This window comes from Hemiscyllium ocellatum, chromosome 3 (assembly GCF_020745735.1).
Source record: "Hemiscyllium ocellatum isolate sHemOce1 chromosome 3, sHemOce1.pat.X.cur, whole genome shotgun sequence".
Classification (NCBI taxonomy): Eukaryota; Metazoa; Chordata; class Chondrichthyes; order Orectolobiformes; family Hemiscylliidae; genus Hemiscyllium; species Hemiscyllium ocellatum.
The window spans coordinates 26608282-26634170 of NC_083403.1; the positions used below are offsets into that span (position 1 = coordinate 26608282).

The window sequence follows — 25889 nt, forward strand, 5'->3', positions numbered from 1 at the left end:
CTGTTTAAGGTGCTTCAGTGAATTTCTGCAATACATCTTGTTGATGGTCCACAATGCTGCTACTGAGCAGTGGTCATGGAGGGATTAGATGTTTATGGATGTGGTGCCAATCAAGTGGGCTGCTTTGTCTTGGATGGTGTCAAGTTTCTTGAGTGTTGCTGGAGCTACACCCATCAGGGACATGGAGTGTACTCAGTCACACTCCTGAGTTGTTCTTTGTTGATGATGGACAGACACTGCGGAGTCAAGAGGTGAGTTACTCGCTGCAGAATTCCTAACCTCTGTAGTCACTATATTTAGATGGTTCAGTTTCTGGTAAATGGTACCTATCCCAGGGTGTTGATAAAGGGGGAATAAATGATGGCAATTGCATTGTTTGTCAAGGAGTGGTATCGAGAGTGGGGTGCTGGAGAAGCACAGCAGGTCAGGCAGCATCCGAGGAGCAGGAGAATCGATGTTTCGGGGAAGAGGTGATGGTTAGATACTTTCTTTTGGGGGATGGTCATAGCCTGGCATTTTGAGTCAAGAATGTGACCATAAAAATGTTGTCACTTTTCAACCCGTGCCTGGATATTGTCCAGATCTCGAAGCTTCGGTATCTGAAGATTCGCGAATAGTGCTGAACATTGTGTAATCATCGGCAAACATCCTCACTTCTGACCTTACGATGGTGGGAAAGTCATTGATGAAGCAGCTGAAGATGGTCAGGCCTAGGACACTACACTGTTGAACTCCTGCAGAGATGTCCTGGAGCTGAGATGACTAACCTCCAACAAATCTAACTATTGCCCTTTATGCCGAACATAACTCCAATCAGCGAAGACTTCCTCTCTAATTCCCATTGATTCCGGTTTTGCTATGATTCCCTGGTGCTACACTTGGTCCTGATGTCAAGGGCTGTCACTCTCACCTCCCCTCTGGATTTCAGCTTTTTTGTCCATATTTGAACCAAGGCTGTAATGAGGTCAGGTACTGAGTGATCCTGACAGAACCCGAACTGGGCGTCACTGAGCAGGTGTAGCTTGATAGCACAGTTGATGAGGCTTTCCATCACCTTACTGATGATTGAGAGAAGACTGATGGGGCAGTGATTGGCCGGGTTGGATTTGTCCTGCTTTTTATGTACAGTACATACTTGGGCCATTTTCCACAATTTCGGGTAGGTTCCAGTCTTGAAACTGTACTGGAACACTTGGCTGCAGGAGCAGCTGGTCAAATCTTCATTAAAATATTGGCCTAGCCAGCAATACCCACATTGCATGAACAGGGTGTGGGTTTATATCCCAGTGCAGTACTGAGGGTGTACTGCTCTGTTGGAGATACTGTCATTTGCATGAGGCTTTGAACAAAGTCTGCTCTTTCAAATAAACATAAAAGATAATTTTGTAATAACAAAGAAGGGGAGGGGAGCTCAACAGGCATCCCGGAAAACTTGTAATATTCAAACAACGCTTAAAACGCATAAAAGGGAAACGGAAATGGCTGGAGAAATTCAGCAGGTCTGGCAGCATTTGTGGAGAAAGAGTAGAATCAACTGACCCTGCTTCAGAACTGCTGGCAGCGAGGAAGAGATGGTATTCATGTTGAACACCAAACTGGGTTTGGGAGGGTTGGCGTAAAGCATGGGTGGAGTTGGAGCCCAATTAAAATGTACGATCTTGTCAGAATTGTCGACGAGGATTACCACGTTGCTAATTCTGTAATAGTGACTACACTTTATGAGTACATTTTTAGCTTCAGAGTGCTTTAAGATAACCTGTGATCACGCATGCAAGTCTTTCATTCATAAAGAACATATGGAGTTTGAAAACTAGGTCATCTGAAATCTATCTGTCTGAAATTTCAAGCATTCAGAATAAAGCGGTTTCTTTAAACACAGTAGCACTGGGACCCTGAAGGGGCACAAGCTAATAGCAGCCAGGAGGAGGACTTACTGAGTTTGTTAGTTCATTCAGACGGATGGAGAATTCCACCACTTGCTCCCTTGCTTGGCGCAACTCTGCTGACTCTTTCTGGAGTTTGTCCTTCATCTTATTGAGAGTTTTCATCATGTCATCCTTCTCCTGGGTTTTGGTCTCACACTCCCTCTCCTTCTTCTCCAGCCTTGCCAATAATTCCACGTGTTCTGTCCACAACAAAAGACAATCACATGCCTGTGGGCGTGAGGCAGATGGCCATATGACCTTTGACCCCATGCATGGGCCCAGCGGGGACACAGTGACATAAGCAGCACCTTAGGTATCGGGGATTCCTCACAAAACAGAGCAGATTTTCACCAAAAGAAATAGATCACCCTTCAGTTATAAATCCCATCAAATTATCATTCCATTGAAATGAACAGGGGTGACAATATTGTTAGATTAGATTACTTACAGTGTGGAAACAGGCCCTTCGGCCCAACAAGTCCACACTGACCCTTCGAAAAGCAACCCACCCAGACCCATTCCCTACATTTACCCCTTCACCTAACACTACGGGCAATTTAGCATGGCCAATTCACCTAACCTGCACATCTTTGGACTGTGGGAGGAAACCAGAGCACCTGGAGGAAACCCACGCAACACAGGGAGAATGTGCAAACTCCACACAGACAGTCGCCCGAGGCAGGAATTGAACCCGGGTCTCTGGCACCGTGAGGCAGCAGTGCTAACCACTATACACTCTACCTTAGTGTCTTCAGGAATTATAGATTGAACTCCAAGACAGAGCTACCAGTAACTCAGGGGAAATATTGTGAATATTGGTATTAAAATATATAAAAACTAAACCACTTTTAAAAAAATTTGCATTTGATTTCTTTTTTCTGTCAACACTCATTAGGTTGGGAGAGAGAACAATGGTCCGCTAAGGCAGTTTCAATGAATGCTTCCATCCGATGGGAATGAGGGCTGAGGCTGGTGGAGACAGAAGGTCTTGTGATGAAATTCCATGGTTGGCAACCCTTTGTAATGGATGAGCAACCAGCTATGCAAGGTTAGGACCAATGTGGCAACACTAGTGATATACCAATCATGATGCCTTTGGTGTTAGTTAGGAACACTCTGGTCCACTGCACACATAACTCTGCTAAAGCCATCTGAAACCACTACCTGTTGAATGAAATGATTGTAATTAAGTCTATTATCTGAGGCTGAGGGACAGAATTGAACAAAGCAGGTCCTTTAGCCCATCTCAGTTAGAGAGGTGACCTTTTTAAGCAGGCAAAGTTCTTATAGGAATCACAGAATTGTTATGGCCAATCAGCCCATCACGTCTATGCAAGCTTCTCATTACCCCGTGCCCATCTCTTGCTCTATTCCCTCTGCCCTTGCGCATTATTACTGACAGGGAGATGGGAAAATGTTGCTTTACCTTGTGGGAAGAGTTTAGGAGCAGAGGATATACTCTCACTATAAGGGCTCACATATTTAAGACAAAGATGAAGAAGAATTTCTTTTCTCACAGGATACTGAATCTGTGATAATTCTCCGTCACAGACGGCTGTGGATGTTAAATATGTTCGAGGCTAAGACAGATGGATTTTTGATCAGTAAAAGAACGAAAGTTTATGGGGAAAAGGCAGGAAAATGGAGCTGAGAAATATCAGATCAGCCACGATCTCATAGAACGGCAGAGCAGATGGTGTCTTATGGTGCCGTGGTTTAAGTTGTACACTCAGCGCATTGTTGTAATTTGCAATGCACAGTGTGAAAGTGAGATGAAACAAATTCAGTAATAACTTTTAGACTACTTACAGTGTGGAAACAGGCCCTTCAGCCCAACAAGTCCACACTGACCCATGCCCCTAAATTTGTCCCTTCACCTAACACTACGGGAAATTTAGCATGGCCAATTCACCTAACTGTGGGAGGAAACCAGAGCACTTGGAGGAAACCGGTGCAGACATAGGGAGAATGTGCAAACTCCACACAGACAGTTGCCTGAGGGGGGAATTGAACCCAGGTCTCTCGCGCTGTGAGGCAGCACTGCTGCTCACCGTGCCGCCCAACACTCAACAGGGACTTTTTCATGAACAGGCACAAAAGAGAAAAAAAAGGCAGGATTGTGGAAAAGTGTGGGCTGAATTAGCTCTTTCAGAGAACTAGTGCAGGCAATAATGTGCTGGAGCCTCCTCCCACTACACCGTAGTTAATGTAATCAACTCTTTTCAGAATGGAACCAGCACCATCCAAACTATTGAAAGGACAGTGAGGGCATTAATCCTTTTCAAGACTGTTTCTGATCCATTCAGGCAAGTGAAGGCAATGAATATAGTGCACAAGGTCTGTCTCTCACTTAGCTCAGTCTGGAGAATCTGCAACACTGGTCAAGGAAGCTGAAATATTCAAAACTCCAAGACATTTGTTAAGGAGCAAAAATAGGGAGGCTATTCTAGTACGTACGTTCAGTGAAGTTATTTATGTGGCAAAAAGTTGGGGTGGTATGGTTGCTCAGTGGTTAGCATTGCTGCCTCACAGCACCAGTGACCCAGGTTCAATTCCAGCTCCAGGCGACTGTCTGTGTGGAGTTAGCACATTCTCCCAGTGTCTGTGTGCGTATCCTCCCACAGTACAAAGATGTGCCGGTCAGGTGAATTGGCCATGCTAAATTGCCCATAGTGTTAGGTACATTAATCAGAGGGAAATGAGCCTGGGTGGGTTATCCTTTGGAGGGTTGGTATGGACTGGTTGGGCTAAAGGGCTTGTTTTCACACTGTAGGGAATCCAATCTTTAAAAAAAACAAGCTCTTGGTGAAGCTGTCTGCTGTGAACTGGCAACACTCCTATTTCTTAACAAGATGGAGAGAGAAGTTGGGTACAAAACGATCAGGAAGCAATGATCAGGAAGCAACCCTCAGGTCAGGTCCTGGCTGAGATAATCTGAGGGGAATTGTAACACCATAATGATACTGGAATCATGACATGGAACAACACTGTCAACTGCAAATATAAATAAAAGCAGAATGGACTGGGGAACTCAACAGATCCGGCAGCACCTGCGGAGCAAGAGATAAGTTCACATTTCCAGTCTGATAGGACTCCTCTTTGGAACCTAAACTGAGTGAACACTCCTTTGCTCTCCACAGATGATGCCACACCTGCTGGAGTTCCTTCAGTACTTTCGGTTTTAATTTCAGATCATCGCGTCCGCAGTGTTAACCAAATCCACGTGAAATTCTGTCTCGGCAAACTTACCTTTCCTGAACTTCTCGGCTTGATCCTTCCACTGCTTCACCTCATTTTCATTCACTAGCCTAAAGATAGTTAAAAGATTGTCATTTCCATTCAGTACATGACCTGGAGTTCTCTCATCCACGATAGTCAAAACCTCAATGAGCCCAAATGGTACGGGCAATAGGTGATACAACACAGAGGGTGGGGGGGGACAGGGAACAGCAGATTGGATGGACCAGCTTCAAAGGGAAGGAGAGACTATCTTTCACTGAGCTATTGGGTTTACGATCACATGGGGAGTGCAAGTTGCCATGACAGCACACACGTTGTAAACTGCATTTAAGGATAATGACGGTAGATGTTCCAACATTTTCTCCATCTCACAGCTGACTAGGAAGCTCTCCTGCTCTTCCCACCTGGCATTAGCATGTTGTAAGAATTCAGATTCATAACCAAACCTGTTATGAACGCACGTTCCTTGACCATCAAGGCCTGTGAATAGATTGTCTGCCTCCGGGAGATGGGGTGCAGCCTCTTGCACCCACACCTGATAACACCAAGTGCGAATAGAATCAGTGGAGTTCAGGTACATACTGGGTACTTTGAATGAACTGATTAGGGTACTGCAGATGCTGGAGGTTAGCATCAAGATTAGAGTGGTGCTGAAAAAGCACAGCTGGTCATGCAGCATCCGAGGAGCAGGAAAATCGACATGTCGGGCCCTCCTGATGAAGGGCTTTTGCCCGAAACATCGATTTTCCTGTGCCTCGGATGCTGCCTGACCTGTTGTGCTTTTCCAGCACCACTCTAATCTTGAATGCACTGATTGAATGGTAACTTGAACACATATGAAGCGCACTTGTTGACATGGGGTGTGGTGAGGAGGTAAAAACTGTAATGTAATGCAGTTGCGATGCAATCCGCAACTCTGTGAATACATCTCTCCCAAATAAAAACTGCCTCTGATGTCTTCCTTCACCCACTGGCTATCAGTGACGGAATATTAAGTTGGGGTTGAACTGTGCAGTCTCACTGAGGAGGGATTCTGTGTGAGAATGTACTTTCAGATCTTCAAAACTCTTCACTGGGATGCTGGTCTCCACATAAGAAGAATGGATTCCTCACGGGCGTGTCATTGATATAGGTGAGGGCTGAAAGGTCCCCCATTTATTGCAAGAGGAATTGAATACTAAAGAAGGGAGGTTATACTTCAACTGCACAGGGCACTGGTGAGACAATGTCTGCAGCACTGTGTATAGTACTGAACATCTTATTTAACAAGGGATGGAAATGCATGGGAGGTCGTTCACAGGAGATTTACTAGAGAGACCCATAGAATGGGTTAACTGTCTTTGAGGGAAGGTTGGACAGGCTAGGCTTGTATCTGCTAGGAAATCCTGAGGGTGGATGTGGAGAGGATGTCCCCCCTTATTGGACAGTCTAGAACTAGAGGTGACTGTTTAAAAATCAGGGGTTCGCAAAGAGTTGAGGCAATTTTCTTTTCCTCTGAGGATTGAGAGCATTTAGAACCTTTTCCCTGGAAAAGCAGTGGAATCAGAGTGTTTGAAGCTTTTTAACACAGAGGCTGATCATTTCTTATTAACCATGAGTTGGCAAGTTATCGGGGACATGTGGGAGTGTGGAATTGAGGTTGTTATCAGCCATGTTTTTTTGAATCATGGCTTGAGGGGCTGAATGGCCTCCTCTGACTCCAAATTCAAAAGTCTGTATTTATTGCAAGTTGGCACATTTTTTAGGTGGTGTAACAGGCACTCGGCATTATTTTTCTCAATCTTTCTGCCCCCCTCTCAGCTCTTGCTGAGTACGGAACACCAGGGGAAGAGCGGGAAGGGCCGGTCAAAACAACAGGATCCTGGAGACAGGCTCTTCCTTGCTCTCACACAGATTGACAATGATGGGGGTTGTGGGCCTTGGTCAAGGAGCGAGGAATTCAGTAAAAACGGACAGTGAGCAAGCCAGGAAAGATCGGTAGGGGGGTGGGGGGGTTGGAGGTGATGAGACACTCTATAATGCAGGAGGATGGAACAACGAGGAAGAGATGTTTCAACGATAGAATTCCAGGGTTTAAGACCTTGGCAGCTGAAGGAACGACTGCGAATGGTGGGAGACGCGTAGGAGGCTGGAATGGAGGAGGGCTGAGTTGTCAGAGGATTGTTGAAGGAGATAACGAAGAGTTGGAGCAGTGAAGCATGGTAGCAATGGATAAGGATTTTTAATCTCTCAATGCTTTCTTGAGACGAGGAATCATTGTAATTTGGTGAACATGGGGGTAAAAGGAGGAAAACACCCTGGGACTTCCTGGCTCAATCAATGAACACTTTGTAATGGGTACCACGCCAGTATAGGAGGTGTCATCCAACAACACTCGCTCCCCAGAGTGAATGAGTCACATGCAATGCTCACATCCGAATGATATTCTTCACATTGAAGTTCTCCAATGGTGCAACATCAGGATCCTCCCCTTTCTCGTCCTGCAGCACGATCTGTTGCAGTATTCTGTCGAGGAGCTGCCAGTGCTGGTTGTTAGTGCCATTTCTCTTCCCTGAAGTGAAAGACATTTCAGATTCAGAATTAGGGTGAGAAACGTTGACCCTTCGCGGACTGAGACTCAGAAACATCATGATGAAGGACCAGTACGAAGACGCGGAGGGGTGAGAGGACCAAGCAAGGATGCTGCTGATGAGGTTCAGGTTTACCATTGTCCGGGGTGAGGGTTGATCTACGCGAGCACTTTTTCACCGCAAAGTTGTGGAAATTTGAAACCCTGTTTCCCGAGGGAGCTAACGAGCCTGCTAGAGGGGGAAACCATTTCCCTTCGGAATGGATATTGGAAGAATTTTGTTCAGCATCTGGACCTCATAGAGTATGAGTTCCCTGATTGAGGCTGTTAATCTGGTCCAATCGGGGAGCCCTGGCTGACGTAACAGAGGTTGAATGTCAGAGATATTGATCCCCCGGACTCAGTGAATTAGCCAGTGCTATTGTCAGAGGCTGTGTATTTGTAAGTAAAGGGTGATTGGTGATGGGATGCTGGCCTCTGAAGAGCTATTTCAGTGAGGGTCAGGGTATGACCCTGGAATCGAGGCAGATAAATGGAGTTAAGATTGAGGTGGGGGGGGGGGGGGAGGTAGACGCAGGGATATTTCAGGTACTTCCTATTTCTCTGTTTCATGGAGGCATCCTGTCAGCTCTCTGAGGATGATCCCTCTTTGGCAACCCGCTGTGCAATCCATGGATATCAGCCTAGCTGTTCCCTATCTTAACCAACCCACCTCCACCCTCCACCCTCCACCCTCCACATGTTGTTCGATTTGGCAGCCATGACTGAAATTAATGGTGGAAAGGCCAGGCGATGGCAGCAGACTCGTAACCTGAGGATACACAGCGGCATTTGATATCCTTGGGCAGAGAAAGTGAAGACTGAGTTTATAGTGAACAAGCATTTCTACTTAAACCTACATCTGTTGAATACATTTTCCACTTATTGCAATTGGAAAGTGCACCCTCAGGCATTCTATCGAACAGAGCTTGATGCACATCGTGCAATCATTCATCCAGCCCTCGGACCGAAATGTAAAATAAATAATACCTTGCAGACAAACAGAGATACATCAGATGGAGTGGGGTGGGGGTGGGTGCTCTTAATGAATGTGGCCTGTGTGAGGATGTTAAATGAGCACCAGCAGGGAGCAGGCTAAATAACCCATGGCAAATCTAGTACCAATCACCACTGTCTCAGCTAGCAATAACAGTTATTAAATTATCTTCCATGGTAACACATCCAAAACTCCCCCTATCGAGCCTCAGAAAATAGTGGCGAGAGAGATTTGCCTATATCGCTGATTCTTCAATATCCCCCTCACACCTCAGCAGCTGGTGGTTGAGGGCTTCCAGAATCCACCTTGTTTTTCTTCCCCGGTGAAGTGACAGTGTGGAAGCCAGTTTCCTTCGATTGTCTATGTTAAGTCCATTTTAGGCCAGCTTTTGCAGATGACCCCTTAATTCAGGATGAAATAACCATGCGTCGTTGAACAACCAGTCAATGGCACCCCCTCTCCCCAGTCCTGCTCTTCTCCACCCCATCAGGCCCGCAACATGAAGGCTGGAGTGAGACCCTGGAGGGAGCCCAGAGTCTCAGTAACTCAGAGTAAGTCACTGCCTTCAGGAAAGAACGGGTGTAAACCACTCATTGAAGGCTCACCTGTGCAAAGATGGATAGAGTACTTCAGCACTCTCCCTTCCTTAAGTCTGATTGTCCAACACACAACCCATAGCTGTGGTAGTCTGTGTTGCTAAATCTACCTATCTCCACTACCTAAATAACAGTTACACTCATGCAGTGTAAGTGATGCTTCCAATTATGGATCGGACCAGAACTAAAATACATAAATTTATGGTTACAAATTAATCCATCGGGGAATTCAACAGAATCTTTTCAACCAAGGGTTAGTTGATTGTGGGAATTGCCAACCTATTTCTTATTCTGGCATGAGACAAGGCCATTGTTGGGAAGGTCAGCAGTTACTATCCTTTCCAGCCTGCCTTTGAGAAGTGTAGGCGAGGAGGAATGGGAAATGATAGCCTTCATGCTGTTGACGAAGGTGGAGGGTATCCACATCTGTTCCACTCTCTCCTCCTCCCCATTTGCCAACAGCATAACATTGTTGATATTACAAATTAAGTAGCATGGGTGCACTTAAAGGGAAGGCAAAATAAGTACATGAGGGGGGGAGGATCTGTTGGTAGCTATAGATGAGATAGCATGAAATAATGGAATGGATTGATGGGCAGCGTATTTTTTCTATGTAATTCTATGAGCGAGAAGGACTATTGGAGACCATTTAGAATTTATCGAAGGTTGAGAATGGCTGAACCATATCATTCCACAAGGTGCTAAAACTCCTCAATAGGGGGAGTTTTGGATGTGTTACCATGGAAGATAATTTAATAACTGTTATTGCTAGCTTAGACAGTGGTGATTGGTACTAGATTTGCCATGGGTTATTTAGCCTGCTCCCTGCTGGTGCTCATTTAACATCCTCACACAGGCCACATTCATTAACAGCAACCCCCCACCCCACTCCATCTGATGTATCCCTGAGAATGGCTGAACCATATCATTCCACAAGGCGCTAAATTCAAACCTTTGTTCTCTTGAGTTGACTAATCCAGTTGATTAAATTAGCTTCAATACCGGTCCGTACACCTGTCCATTGTTTTGCTCTCTGTAATCTCTTCTGACCCTGTATCAACAGCTCAATGCTTGCTGCTTCTGACTGTAGTTGTCAGGCTACCATCTCATCCCTGCCTGGTCTTCCAGCTGCCTCCTCACCAAGGGAACTCAGACACTGAATATTGACGCCTCCCTAGCAACTGTTTTGTCTTCTGCCTACTGGTTGTTTTTCATTCATGTTGTTTTTGCTCATACATGGGATGTGGGCCAGTGTTTATTGTCCATTCCTTGACCTGAGTGCTTTGCTAGGTGCATTTCAGGGGAGGGACTGGAGTCACATGTAGTCCAGTCCGTATAAAGATTGGAGATTTTCTTCCCCATAGGACAGCAGTGTTTACAACAACCGGCAATGGTTGTATGGTCACCAACACACCATCGTTCTTTAATTCCAACTTTTAACTGAATTCAAATTTCACCATTTGGTGGGATGCCAATCCATAGCATTAAGCTGGCTTCTGGCTTACTATCCTAGTGACATTAACATTATGCATAGCCTCCCTCCATTAATTATGCCTGTCTTTTCATTTCAAGGGCTGATATGCAATTCTAAAAACCAAAGAATGGCTGATGCCGGAAATCAGAAATTGCTAGAGAAACTCAACAAGTCTGGCAGCATGTGTGGAGAGAAAGCAGAGTTAATATTTCCAGTGCAGTTCTGTAGAAGGGTCACTGGACCCAAAGCGTTAATTCAGCTCTCTTTCCACAGAAGCTGCCAGACCTGCTGAGTTTTCCCAGCAAGTTCTGATTTTACAGATGAAATTCAAACTTCCATTTGACCATGGCTGGGAGATGCTCGATGGTTTTGGAACCGTGGCCTGGATTCTGTCCGCTCTACTCCCCTCTCAAGTCATCAGGATTCAGGAGAGAATGCATTTCTAATGAGAATTCCACTCACAGGGCATTTGGAGGCAGTGCTGGAGGATAGACACCAAATGTGGATAGGCTTCCGTGTGACTCAGCTTTTTCCGAATCAACTCAAACATCTGGCTTGTGCTCCTGGTGTCAATGTGCACCTGGACAGTAGAGAGATTAAATTGCAGCTCAGTACATTACAGTGCACATGCATTTTTAGCACATCTCACAACATCTGTCAGATGACCAGTATCTTAACATCAACTTACACGTAGTATTTTTAGCACAAGAACATTATCAACAAAATCTTCGAGTGAGCGACATTGAAAGTTATTAAACAGAGGTGACGTTAACGAGGTAACCAAGGGTTTGATCAAAGAGGGATCTTTGATGGTGCACCATAAAGGAAGGAAACAGACAGGGAATGGAGAGGTCTCGGGGATAGATTCCAGAGCTGATGCCACAGCCACTACGGGCGTCAAGAGGCTAAATTTGGTGGAAAACAGATATCTAGAGGTGCGTGGCCCTGGGAGAGATGACAGAGATCGGGGGACGGATGGAGCCAAATTAGAAGATACACTGGAACAAATAGGTGCATTAATCTAATCGTAACTGTAACAATAAACTGCTGCAAAGAATATCATACACAAGGCAGTGGTTAAAGAAGAATCATCACCACCGATCTCCCCGGATGGTGGCATAACCTTGCCAGCAATGCCAGAATCCTGAGAATGATATCGTTTTAATAGATTCTCCTAACAAAGCAGAGGTTCTAATTAACTCACAAAGCTGGTGGTTTTAAGCTGAACAGTGACTGCTTAAGAGGCAGCATTCACTGAGTAAGAATTTGAGCTGTCGCTGGAATCCAGAGCTGAATCCTTGTTCAGCATTGAGGATACAGAGCAGAAGTGGATCAATGGAGACATGATACAGACAGGGGAACCTTGCCGTTGGTCTGCGCTCTCATTGGAGGGAGAGATGACTAGGGGTGATTTAACCCGAGACTCGCCATGCCTCAGGCGAGGGGTGAGGCTGAAAACACAGGGCCTTCATGGTGATCTCAGCCAGTGTGGGGATCCAGCCCACCAGGTTTGGCATCACTGTACATTGTAAACCAGCCACCGATCTCTGACACAGATAAACCACATTCAAACTGGGTGACAGTAGGTTCAAGGGATTGAGAGTCCTACCTGTGGGAACAAGATTCCTGTCGATTTTCAGGTTTTAATTAGTGTCGGTGCTTACATTTCACGTAATTGCTGATTAGGTGATTCTATTTGAAGGCATACCTGTACAACCAGCCACCTTAAGGATAAACCCATAGCCTTTGAGACAGCTCCTTTCTTCATTCACCAAAGCAGTTCACCACTGACTGTCATTCCAAAATATATACTATGACCAAGCAGAGTCATTGTGGTTTCTTGAAGGGGAAATCACTATACTACAGTTCTTTCAGGAGATAACAGGCAGGATAGATAAAGGGAGACAATCGACGTAAAAGATTTGGATTTTCAGAAGCTGTCTAACAACCACACATTGGGTTACTTAATAAGATGAGAGCCCAAGGTGACTGAATTGACGATTGGCTAACTCATAAAAGACAAAGTTGGGATAAGGAGGGCACTTCCAGGATGGCAACCTGCAAGGGCAGCACTGTGGCTCAGTGGTTAGGACTGCTGCCTCACAGTGCCACGGACCGGGGTTCGATTCCAGCCTCGGGCGACTGTCTATGTGGAGTTTGCATATTCTCCCTGTGTCTGCATGGGTTTCCTCTGGGTGCTCCGGTTTCCTCCTACAGTCCAAAGATGTGCAGGTCAGGTGAATTGGTCATGCTAAATTGCCCGTGGAGTTAGGTGCATTAGTTAGGGGGAATGGGTCTGGGTGGGTTACTCTTCGGATGGTCGGTGTGGACTAGATGAGCTGAAGGGCCTGTTTCTGACTGTAGGGAATCTAATCACAAAGTAGAATGCCACAGGGGTCAGTGCTCGAGTCACAATTATTTACAATAAGTTTGGATGAGGAAAGTGAATGTACTGCAGCCACAATTATGGATGACAAAAATTGGTTGGAAATCAAGTGGTGCATAATGTGGGGAATGCAAGGTTATGGACTTTGGCAGAGGAAGAATGCAGAAAATTACAGCACCAAACCGTTTGGGATATAGATCACAGAAAGTTAACGTTCAAGTTCAGCAGGTAATGGAGGAGGCAAATGGAATGTTGGCCTTTCATTCAAAGGGATTGGAATATAAAAATGGGGAGGTCTTGCTTAAACAAGGTGCTCATGGGAGTGTGGTGCAGGTCAGGCAGCATCTGAGGAGCAGGAGAATCAATGTTTCGGGCATACGCCCTTCATCAGACCAGAGAAGGTTCACTAGGTTGATCCTGGGTAGGAAGGGAATGTTTTGTAAGGAGACACTGAGTAGGTTGGGGCTATACTTGTTGGAGTTCAGAAGAATGAGTGGCAACCTGACTGAAACTTTATGAGATTCTTAACAGACTTAACAGAGGAGATATGCAAAGGCAGTCCCCACTTGTGGGGCCAAAGGACAAAATCTCAAAATCTCCTGATGAAGGGCTCTGGCCCGAAACATCGAATTTCCTGTTCCTTGGATGCTGCCTAACCTGCTGTGCGTTAACCAGCAACACATTTTCAGCACTGATCTCCAGCATCTGCAGACCTCACTTTTTACACGACAAAATCTCAGAATAAGTCAGAAGTCGCGCAACACAAGATTATAGTCCAATAGGTTTATTTGAAATCACAGGCTTTCGGAGCACTGCTCGTTCATCGGGTGAAGTCTGTATCATGTGTGCCTTGGCTCAAACCAGAATTCCAGAGCTTGTTGGTTCCTCTAAGCCAGCCAGCAAGCAGACACACCTTTGTTGAGCATTGAGGAATACAGAACAGAAGTAGATCAATGGAACCATGATATCGGCTTCACCTGACAAAGGAGCGGCCCTCTGAAAACTTTCAAATAAACCTGTTGGACTATAACCTGGTGTCGTCTGACTTCTGACTTTGTCCACTCCAACCCAACATCTACATCATGGCTCTGAGAATAAGGGGTCATACATTTAATACAGAGAAAAGGAGGAATTTCTTCCCTCAGCAGGTAGTGAATCAGGTTATTATGTATAATCAAGGCTGAGAGAGACAGATTTTTAACCAGTAAGGAAATCAAGGGTTATGGCGAAAAGGCAGGAAAGTGAAGTTGAGGATTATCAGATCAGCCACAATCTCACTGAATGGTGGAGCAGACTCAAAGGGCTGACTTTCAGCTCCAATGTCTTATGATTTTTTGGTTGTAATAGGCGGCTATTGATATAATAATGAAAATCCTGATGTATGAACTTCCTTATTTTTGAAACCTGTGATGGTAGATGTTGCTAAGACCCCCTGATTTAACAGTGCAGGATTGTCACTCACCAGGTCAAGTCGCTTTGCAAGTTCATTCTCATCCTCATTTCTGACCATCTCAAAGAAGTCCAAGTGCCTGAACACAAAGAGAAAACACACAACTGTCAGCACTCAGAATCTATTCTGTCCAACTTTCCTGCTTCAACCAAAGCCCCCCAGCTTATTGCTGCTTGAGAGTTGTGGGTGATACGACTGATATCTGCAACAGGATAAACAGATTGAAAGTAACTCTTTCTTCCAAAACAGGGAGACAGAATTCCCCTTCATGAAGATTTGTGCATGATGGACCAAATGGTCTCCACCTGCACCAAAGCATCTCTGTGATTGTGTGAGAACGTGGAAAATACACTCCTTGAAGACAAAGCTAACCGAATTGTTTAAAGGTCATTTAGAAAGGGTGAGTTTGGGGATTTTTATTTTTAGTTCATTGATGGAATGTGGGCACCACTGACGACGTTCAAATTTATTGGCCCGTCCCTAATTACCCTTGAGAAGGTGGTGATGAAAGGCTTTCTTGAACCACAGCAGTCCATTTGGCATAGGTAGTGGGAGTTCCAGGATTTTGATCCAGCGATGTTGGAGGGACATATTTCCAAGTCAGGACGGTGAATGGCTTGGAGGGGAACTTGAATGGAGTGGTGTTTCACTGTATGTAGTATCCTTGCCCTTCTCGATGGTAATGGTTGTGGGTTTGAAAGGTGCTGTCTAAGAATTGTTGGCAAAGTTCTGCAGTGCACAGGTGGTACACCCTGCTGCTACTGAACGTCAGTAGGGGAGGGAGTGAACATCTATGGATGTGGTGCCAATCAAGCGGGCTGTTTTGTCCTGGCTAGGGTTTTGTCCTGGCTAGGGTCAAGCTTCATGAGTGCTGTTGGACCATTACCTGTCTAATGTTGCGTTCTCATGGTTTCGCAGTTTATCAATCACCGGTTGGATTCCTAGCATGAGGAACTCATATCGGAGGTGCAGTCGAAATTCCAGATTGTCCTGTAAAAGGAAGAGAAGACATTATTAAAGCCTGGTACATCACAGTATCTCAGCATATTCCTCCATAGTCCACAGCAGGTTTTACTCTTCTGTCCTTTGGACAATTTTGTGTTCGTGGAGGTGAAGGTTATCAATGTTCTTCTTCCTTTTAGCGTGTGACTCAAAATTACTTACAATACTCAAGCTTAGGTCAAAGTTGGTGGTTTAGAATAAGCTAATGGTGTCTTTATTTACAATGCCTAGGTTTACAAATTCTACAGAGCACTCTCTCTCCCCTTTCACACCTTTACTCTACCCCCATTTTCCATCGTTTTTTCTCTTTCACCGGCATAGACAACCTTTTTGTTGTTTGCATGGGTATCTGTCCTTGTCTCTGACACCACCAAAACGGAAAACCTGGTTGTCATCATGTTGATGTCCATGGGACCATGCTGACTGCCTTAACAGTGAGGGACGCTTTGGGAATGTGAAAGGGCACTAAATAAATGCAAGTATTTCTGAGTTAGTCTGACCTGGATTCTCTGGTAGTTTTCAGCACCGCTACATAATGCACTTCATTTCCATATGTTTCATAAACGTATCCCCATTACCAAGCCACCTGAGGTGTTTGGAGCAGGTTACATTGTGTGCTGCAATTTAGTTTCAAAGTTGAGATTCCTCTCTACGAAGGAACCTGAAAAGCATTGAAAAGTGCACCCTGACGATACAGGCCTTTAAAGGTGCTTCTCGAGGAAGTGCAGAGATTTGTTGCATGAAAAATATTGGTGCCCAGACTCCTTTTTCAAAATGTTTAGAGCAGGAGTGGCAACTTTTTCTGCACAGCCGGCAGGGAGGGCACAACCCAATGTCATACCTTGAGCTGCAGCAGGTAACTCCAGCTGCCTGCCGTTGGAGACACTGACATCTTCTGTTTGCATTGATGGTTAGATTCCACACTGAACAGGAGGTCATCTGGTTCGAATGGGTTTCAAAGCTCAGATTTTTTTGTTTAAGGATCAGTGGTACTGAAGGCATCACTTTTCCAAGAATTGATAAATGTGGAACATGCAAAAACGACTCTGCAGATCTGCAGGGGGTTTACGTGGACAGGAACAGTCATAACCTTTGCAGCTGCTGCCAGTTCAGGTACATCACTGACTTGTCAGGGTTTAACTCTGCCCTTTCTCGACAGATAATGACAAGCATTTCCAGAATTTCTCATGTCTCGTGCCTTATTGAGAGAGTTCATCTTGAGAGTGTTCTAAACCGTGGGGAAATATTGAATCTCATTGAATGATCAAAGCTATGTTCTTGGGAGTTGCTGTCTCCATTGTCTAACCCACAGAACTTGTGTTTGTTCATGTGAGATCCATCACTCAGCAAAGTTTTGAACCATTAATAGCTAGTCGGACTCCATAAACTAGACAGGGTAACATTACGGAATGGAGCACTGCCTATTCATATTGGACCTGAAACCTTAACTCCGTTTCTCTCTCAGATGGTGGTGAAGTTCCTGAGGTTTTGTGGCACTCTCTGTTTCTATCCTGAGCGCAGCATTAGCTGGGAGACTGCCTTTAGCTTACCTCTCCAGCACCAGCGTTTAACACGGCATTGATGAAGGACATTATTGCAGTTTTGAGGTGCACTTCATCCCTGTACTTTCCAGTACTTCTGTCCAGCTCATTAAGTAACGTCTAAAATAGAAAGAAAAAGCCTTTGAGCTTACCATGTGTTTGAACATTATCCAAAGCTTCACTAAACCCCTATTCTGTACCTGGGAGTTTCTTCAACTGCCCATTATGTGTGGGTACAGAACAAACCGACACCATTAACCCAATAACCCAGACGTTGCATTTACCTGGAACCATGTTCACCAAACTATGATCACATGTCCTAATATGTGACCTAACGCCAAATTTTGTCTGAAAACCTTCCTACAAAATACCTCAGTGCTTCTGTAGATTAAAGAAGTTCAAATTTGCCTCCTTCATTTTTCTGACAATTCTATAACTATGATTTCATTGTTGGGGGGAGGGGGGAGGTAAAGGTACTACATAAGTGCCAGTATGCAAATACACTACAGCAAATTCCAACCATACCACTGCAAATTAGGAATGGACTCATTAACGCCAACTAGCTGGCCTTGCACAAGACAAAATGGCTGTCAAAGCTGATGGTTTGTCAGAAAGGTCAAACTAGGCTCACTGTTGAATCACTCAACGCTTCACATTGAGCTGAGCTCAGGTAATGTGTGTGCCACAGGATGCCTTCTAGCACTTCACAACCTTAATGCCTTTTGTGAACTATCGGCAGGATTGCAATTTCGGGAAGGAAGCAGCCAGCTTGCGAGAGGGACACAGGTACAACACGATGGCGGTCACCAGATGGTCTATTTAACTGAAAGGCACCTCAAAGCACAGGAGGAGAATACCTTGCAAAATAAAGTTGCTTATCTCTGACATGTGCCAGAGATAGAGCGGGCAGGACTTGGGTCAAATGTGTTACCTGAATGACGGCTAAACATTTCTTCCTTCATCCTAATGCCTCAAAGGCTGAACCACTGAGTCACAGTTGTCAGCTGTTGTAGCATGGCCAATGTTATTGTGCAGATGAATCTGGCAGTCATTTTAAGTACGTCTAGAGTGCACAAAGGAGTGAGAATATCCAATTTAATCTGTTTTAAGGGAGGAGTTAGGGACATTTAGAATCCTGGAATGCATTCCAGGGTAGTAAAAGAGATGGCGGGAGAAATAACAGGTGGACTAGGGCTAAATTTCTGAAATTTGCTGGACTCTGGGGCGGTCCCAGCAGAATGGAAAACAGCAAAGGTGATGCCACTGTTTAAAAAGGGAAGTAGACAAAAGATGGGGAATTATAGACCAGTTAGCTTAACCTCTGTAGGGGGGAAGATGCTTGAGTCTATTACCAACGAAGAAATAGCGGGCATCTCAAAAGAAATTGTCCCATTGTACAGATGCACCATGGGTTCATGAAGGGCAGGTCATGCTTCACAAATCCTTTGGAATTTTATTGAGACAGTTCAAGCAAGATGGACAATGGGGACCCAGTGGATGTGGTGTACCTAGATTTCCAAAAGGCCTGTGACAAGGTGCTGCACATGAGGCTGCTGCATAGGACAAGGACGTGTGGTGTTAGAGGGAGAGTATTAGCGTGGATAGAGGATTGGCTGACTGACAGGAAGCAAAGAGTGGGGATAAATGGCTGGCAATCAGTGACGAGTGATGTGCTTCAGGGATCAGTGTTGGGACCACAATTATTTACAACTTATATCGATGATTAGGAGTTGGGAACCACGTGTATGGTGTCAAAATTTGCCAATGACACTCAGATGAGTGGCAGAGCAAAGTGTGCAGAGGACTGTAAAATGTTGCAGAGGAACATAGATATATTGAGTGAGTGGACAAATGTCTTGGCTGATGGAATACAATGTTAGTAAATGTGAAGTCACACATTTTTGGTTGGAGTAACAGCAAAATAGATTATTACTTGAATGGTAAAAAGTTGCAGATGCTGGTTTGCAGAGGGACCTGAGTGTCCTTGTGCATGAATCACAGAAGGTTGGTCTACAGGTACAACAAGTGATTAAGAAAGCAAATAATTTTGTCCTTCATTGCTAAGGGGGTTGAGTTTAATAGCAGAGAGGTAATGTTATAGCTGTAGAAGGTGCTGGTAAAGCTAGAACTGGAGTATTAAAGAGATGGCAGGAGATTTAGTCTCCTTACTTAAGAAAGGATGTACTGGTACTGGAGGGGGTGCAGAGGAGGTTCATGAAGTTGATTCCGGAGTTGAGGGGGTTAGCCTGTGAGGGGAGGCTGAGTAGATTGGGATTATGGTGCTGGAAAAGCACAGCAGGTCAGGCAGCATCCGAGGAGCAAGCAAATGCACATTTTGGGCAAAGGCCCTCCATCAAGAATGAAGGGCTTTTGCCCCCGAAACATTGGTTCTCCTGCTCCTCGGAAGCTGCCTGACCTGCTGTGCTTTACCAGCACCACACTCTCAACTCTAATCTCCAGCATCTGCAGTCCTCACTTCTGCCTAGATTGGAATTATATTCATTGGAATTCAGAATAATGAGGAGGGGGGGATCTTGTAGAACCATATATAATTATGAAGGGAATCGATAAAATAGAAGTAGAGGAGATGCTTCCACTGGCAGGTGAGACTAGGACAAGAGGGCACGCCCTCAAGATTAGAGGGAGCAGGTTTAGAACTGAACTGAGAAAGAACGTCTTCACGCAGAGGGTTGTTCATCTGTGGAATTCCTTGTCCAAAGAAATTATTGACGCTACTTCAGTAATCCCTGTTAAAGCTAAGGTAGATACTTTTTGAAAAATAAAGGAATTAAGGGATATGGTGAAAACGCAGGTAAGTGGAGCTGAATCCATGAAAAATTAGCCATGATCTTATTGAGTGGTGGAGCAGGCTCGAAGGGCGGAACAGCCTACTCCTGCTCCTAGTTCTTAAGTGACTATTGGATGATAGTAAAATGAAGGGTATGTAGGTTAGTCTGACCTTAGAGTAGGATAGAAAATCAGCACACTATCGAGGGCTGAAGGGCCTGGACTGTGTTGTACTGTTCTATGCTCTATGTAAACTCTCCAAAACGTGCCTTGGGAAGTGCCTCGCTGTCCTCCTGACCGACTGGGATACATAGACAGGACTTCGGTTCAATATCTCATTAGAAAGCAGAAGCAACGCTATTCATTATTAAAGTACAGTGAAGCTTGAACTGTTGACACTCTGCTACAGAGGCAGAAGTCCTGACAACTTGGCCAAACCGTTTGTTAATTATCATGAGACAGTGATGTCAAAGGAATTATCAGTCAGGCAGAAAGCTTCTTCTACCAACTTGGGGGGATTTTATAAATAAGTATATTCATGCCTATGATGTGAGTAGCTCCATTGTATTTTCCTCCAGCACATGGACTGGAGCCACATGCTCACCCAGATTCAAACCCCACCACCCCCCCCACCACACACACACACACACACACACACACACACACACACACAATCCCTGCTTGCATTTCCCATGGCTAACCTACACATTCATGAACACTATGGGCAATTTAGCATGGGCAATCCACCTAACCTGCATACCGAGGAAGGAAACCGGAGGGAATCCACACACATGTGGGGAGAATGTGCAAACTCCACACTGACAGTCACCCGAGGCTAGAACTGAACCCATGTCCCTGGCGCTGTGAGGTAGCAGTGCTAATCACTGAGCCACGCTGAATGCAATTGGTTGAACTTCCTGTCCTTCAGGAAGCCCTGCCTTACCTGGAAGCGAGTCCTCTCTGCTGCGTAAACCTGATAGTGCAACATTGCTTGCAGTACTTTCTTGTGGCCTCCAGGGACCAGACAAACCGCACCCAGGATCTCCAGCACTGCGATCTTGGTCTTGATGTTCTCTGTCCTGAGGCTGTGGGAAATGATGTTGATGCTCTCCGGGTGAGCCAGCACGTGGGCCCGGCCTTGGGAATTGTTCATCAGAGCCTTGATGCACCCTATAACGGATGTGTGAATGCGGCTCTCTGACGTGTCATAGTCCATGCTGCGGAGGAAGTTCAACAGGCACGTAAGCCCGTCCAGTTCGATGAACCGCATCACAAACCTGTGGGTCAAAGAGCCGCAAGGTTAACACACCGTTCGGTTTTCCCTCCATCTCCCCCAACCCCCTCCACCTTTGTTGCTGGGGTATCGCTGGGGCAGCAGCAACAAGACGCCCTTTCTCGGGCACAAACTATACTAAAGACAACCAGCAGTTGACTGTTGTACTCCAGAGATAACAATGTCCATCCTCAGCCCATCATTCCTTACCTCCTTGTCCTTGGGTGAAGTTCCCCGAACTTGGCTGATTCCAGACAGGATATTATCTTGCTCCGAGCTGTGCTGGAATGAATGAATCCTCTCCACCCACTTTATCCACCTGCCCCAGCAAGATTAACCACGAAAGACCCCACCACCACCACCACCCCTCCCCTTCTTCAAACCAAATAAATTTTTTTAAAATAGTAGATTCTCATGCCTTATTAAATGTGCAAATTTATTAGTGAGCACGTGAGAAGAAATAACACATATGCACACAGGCTCGAAATAAGAAGTGGGCCCAACGAAAGATTAGGTTCAAAGATATAGCGCTCAGTTGGAAAGGAGATGGTGGGACACTGATGGTTGAGCAGTCGATTGAGGTTTTTGGCTCTGCAGGTCAGCAGAAATTCTTTCCTATTGTTTGACTGCCTTGCCTTTGAGGATCCCCTGACACAGGCCGGCCTAAGGTTCCCCAACAGCCCCTGAAGCTTTTGACGTACCTGACACCAGAGAAATACAGCAAACAGGGGCAAGAAACATTGCTGGAGGTCGTGCCATTTCCGAAATAAACCAAAATGGCAGACGGGTTGACACTTCCTTTCCCCTCCCAACCTCCAGAATGGCCAATAAATGCTGGCAACACCCAAATGAACAAACAAAAGATACCTCTCAGCCAGATCCTGCAATGATTCATAGAAGCGCTACAGTGTGGAAACATTTGGCCCATTGAGTCCACACTGACCTTCTGACAAGCATCTCACCCCACTACCCCATTTCCCATAGGTAATCCACCTAGTCTACAAATCCCTGGATAAGTTAGCATGCACATCTAACCTGCACACCTTCAGATTGTGGGAGGAAACCAGAGCACCCGAGGAAACCCACACAGGCACGGGGAGAATGTGCAAACTCCACACAGACAGTCGCCCAAGGCTGGAATTGAACCCAGCTCCCCAGTGCTGTGAGGTAGCAATGCTAACCACTGAGCCACTGTGCAACCTCAAAACAACACAAACCAAAGGGGAAATCAGCCATAGGCAACCCGCCCCTACCTGCCAATGCAATGTGCTGCCAACTGTCTCTGTGCCAACAAGGTGTTGCTGTTTGCGACCCAGACCTCAAGGGATCAATTCTGAATGTGGCAGAACTGGAATTAAAGGAAGGCATCTTCAACCTGGCGAGGTATTGACCTTTTCAACCGTAATTCCACACTCGCTCAAATCTGGTTTATCTTTAGACATTGGCTGAATTGCCAAAATCCTTCAGGATGTTTGGGAAGAAGAGGGAACGAAGCCGGAGACTGGTGGGATACATGTACTGGTTGGTTCGTCTCCATTGCCAAAGAATTAAATGTTTCTGCTTTGGCATTTTTCTCTTCATTGTCCGCTCAGCACAAACTGGCACTCACTCAAGCAGGCAGAATCAAAGGTAAGACCAGCCCCCAAAGCATCAAAAATTAAACAGGACAGAGTCCTACCCTCAGGATCAGATAGATTCCATGTATGTTTTACTGTAAGTAGTGGTGAAAGAAAATCCTAACTATGAGCTTGGCACACATTAACCGCTAGTGAGCCTCATAGTGAGTTCGATGTGGCCCTTCCCGAAGAGGAATAGTCTGTCCCCGCTTGCAGGAAACAGAGTCCTTCCTTCCTCTCCCATCATCCCACCTCCCCTTCCCCCCTCCCCCCACAACAACATCCCCAACCCTTTCCCTCCCTCACCCTGACCATCTTCCTGTTCCTGGGGGGAAACATGGTAAAGCAATATTATGTCCTCCTTCAAATGAAATCTCTGTTTTTCTTGCAAGTCAGGTTGTAAGACAGTCCTGTTAATGGCTCAGTCATAGAGGAGCTGAAGAGTATCAGCACCACCTACATCACAACAATGAGCATCACTTCAGAACTACTTTGGCCTTCCGCTTAGAATATCTTGTGTACGAGAAAGTTGTTCTATGAAGGTGAGTCTATCCTTTAAAAAAATGACACAGTTAAGTTAGCATAACTACAATGCTAATTCTGCTCCCTTCTACTGTTAGATTTGGTAAGGTGGTGGCCATGGAATATTGGTAATGTCTCTGGCCTAGTAATCCAGAGCGCCCTGCTAATGTTATGAGCACATGGGTTCAAATCCTAGTATTGCAGATGGTGATATTTGAACTCGGAGGTGAGAGCAAGCAAACAGACTCATGACAACCATGCAATCGGAATCAATAGTTGTGAAAACCAGCCTGGTTCACTAAAGTCCTTCAAGGAAGGAAATCTGTCCTCCTTACTCAGTCTGGTCTATAATCTGAGACCAGACCCACAGCAAAGTGGCTGACTCTTAACAATGGGCAAATCGGAATGGCCAATAAATGCTAGCAACACCCAAATAAATAAACCTCCCAGTCAGATCCTACAATGATTCATAGAAGCTCTACAGAGTGGAAACAGACCATTCAGCCCAAACTGACCTTCTGATGAACATCTCACCCCCTACCCCATTGGTAATCCACCTAGCCTACAAATTCCTGGAGACCACGGGTCATTTAGCATGACCAATCCACCTGACTTGCGCATTTTTGGACTGTGGGAGGAAACTGGAGCACTCGGAGGGAACCCATGCAGACATGGGGAGAATGTGCAACCTCTGCACAGACAGTCAGCTGAGGCTGGAACCAAACCCAGGTCCCTGGTGCTGTGAGGAAGCAGTGCTAACCACTGAGTCACCGTGCCACCTCATGGCAACACAACCCAAAGAGGAAATGAGCCATAGGCAGCGTTAAGAAATCTAACTAAAGAGGGTTCCCCATTATCCCCCGCTCCCGGCCACTTGCCTTCTCAGGTTTTTCTCCTTCCTGTCACATCTCCGTATCCTATTACTTCAAACAATTAATAGTTAACAATTATGATTGAATTTAAAGTGACAGCCGTGAGCCAGAAACATCAAATAAAACACTTGTGATTTTGCTTTTTATTTGCTGATGGAAGTCTTAGGTACTGCTGAAAGAGGAGGAAGCGGTCCAAGTTTCCCAGCCCACGAATCATTCCAAAAAGCAAAGAATAAGATGCATTCATTTCTTTTTGAAAACAATAATTCATGAGATGTGGATGTTGCATGCCAACATTTATTCCCATCCCTAATTGCCCTTGAGGAAGTGATGCTGAGCTGCTTTCTTGGACTGCTACAGTCCATGTGCCGGCCCTCAACACTGTGAGAAAGGGAATTCCAGGAATTTGAGCCAACGAACATTGAGGGAACAGCAATATGTTTCCGAGTCAGGATGGTTAGTGAGGTGGAGGGGAACATTTGCTCTCAGACACTGACAGAACAGCAGTCAGTACACCTGAATGTACAAGAAAAGGGAGTTTGAGATGGGGAGGGGTCTCTGAGAGGCACTATAGGTGTGAATGAGTTCTATCACATAGACAGGCCTTAAAGCACAGTGCCCTAGTCTGCACAGGTTTATACTTGATTTAATGCTAAAAATCACACACCAGGTCCAACAGGTTTAATTGGAAGCACTAGCTTTCGGAGTGCTGCTCCTTCATCTGATGAAGGAGCGACGCTCCAAAAGCTAGTGCTTCCAATTAAACCTGTTGGACTATAACCTGATGTTGTGTGATTTTTAACTTTGTACACCCCAGTCCAACATCAGCATCTCCAAATCACGATTTAATGCTGTATTTGTTAAGTACTTATCACAGCTTGTATCTAAGCCACTTTCCCTGCGTGCACTAGCAAGTCAGCATTTGTTGATCAGAGAGAAAAAAAGCTGAAAAATCCAAAGGGAAAATAAATTCAGAGGCAAATGCACAGATTCCTATCTCTAAAATTATTGGGCATCAAATTATTGAGCATAACTCTTTCGGAACGGAGGCTTTTTTGGTATGAGATGATGGGGAGGGGGAAATAAACAGATACAGGAGGCTAGACGAAGCAGATTGTACAGGAGTGTGAGAGGAAAATACACTGAAGGCGAAAAATGCAACACAGTGAAATGAGAGGGCACGGGAAACGTAATGTCACTGGTGAATATTCATTGACTGAAATGGAAATAAACTTTTGAAGAAATGTTCAAACCAGTGCTGATTCGTCATCACCCTATTTAGAAATCACAAATGATCCCATTGTCTCTAAAGTACTGGGTGTGGCTTGTTGCTGTGAGTTTGTTAAAGTATTGTGACATTTTGTAGACCACAGGCTTCGAATTCCACAGTGCTATGTAGCTGAACTAATTTTATTTTGATTAATCACACTTAATCTCCACAGTAATTCTTCACTTTAATGAGAAGGCATGGGGCTGTGTCCATGTGGACAGGACTGAGGTAGCTGAATGGCATGAAGAGTCAGATCCAGAGCACCAAGGCTAGGATCCTTGTGTGGTGGAAGCCTCGCTGACACAAGATATTGTTGTACAAGTGGGTCAG

The 25889-nt window shown here is 45.3% G+C and overlaps 1 protein-coding gene across 4 annotated transcripts in view; it reads right to left on the reverse strand.

Moving 5' to 3' along the window:
* daam2 (dishevelled associated activator of morphogenesis 2) overlaps nucleotides 1–25889 on the reverse strand; it is a 312353-nt gene that overhangs the window by 103110 nt on the left and 183354 nt on the right. For all 4 annotated transcript variants that reach the window (XM_060849181.1, XM_060849197.1, XM_060849203.1 and 1 more), the window contains exons 6-13: nucleotides 20950–21283; nucleotides 17229–17339; nucleotides 15563–15666; nucleotides 14689–14755; nucleotides 11303–11420; nucleotides 7578–7716; nucleotides 5175–5233; nucleotides 1935–2125 (exon numbers count right to left, since the gene is read on the reverse strand). In XM_060849181.1, coding sequence (XP_060705164.1) covers nucleotides 1935–2125; nucleotides 5175–5233; nucleotides 7578–7716; nucleotides 11303–11420; nucleotides 14689–14755; nucleotides 15563–15666; nucleotides 17229–17339; nucleotides 20950–21283 — 1123 coding nt within the window. The remainder of the gene's footprint in view (nucleotides 1–1934; nucleotides 2126–5174; nucleotides 5234–7577; nucleotides 7717–11302; nucleotides 11421–14688; nucleotides 14756–15562; nucleotides 15667–17228; nucleotides 17340–20949; nucleotides 21284–25889) is intronic.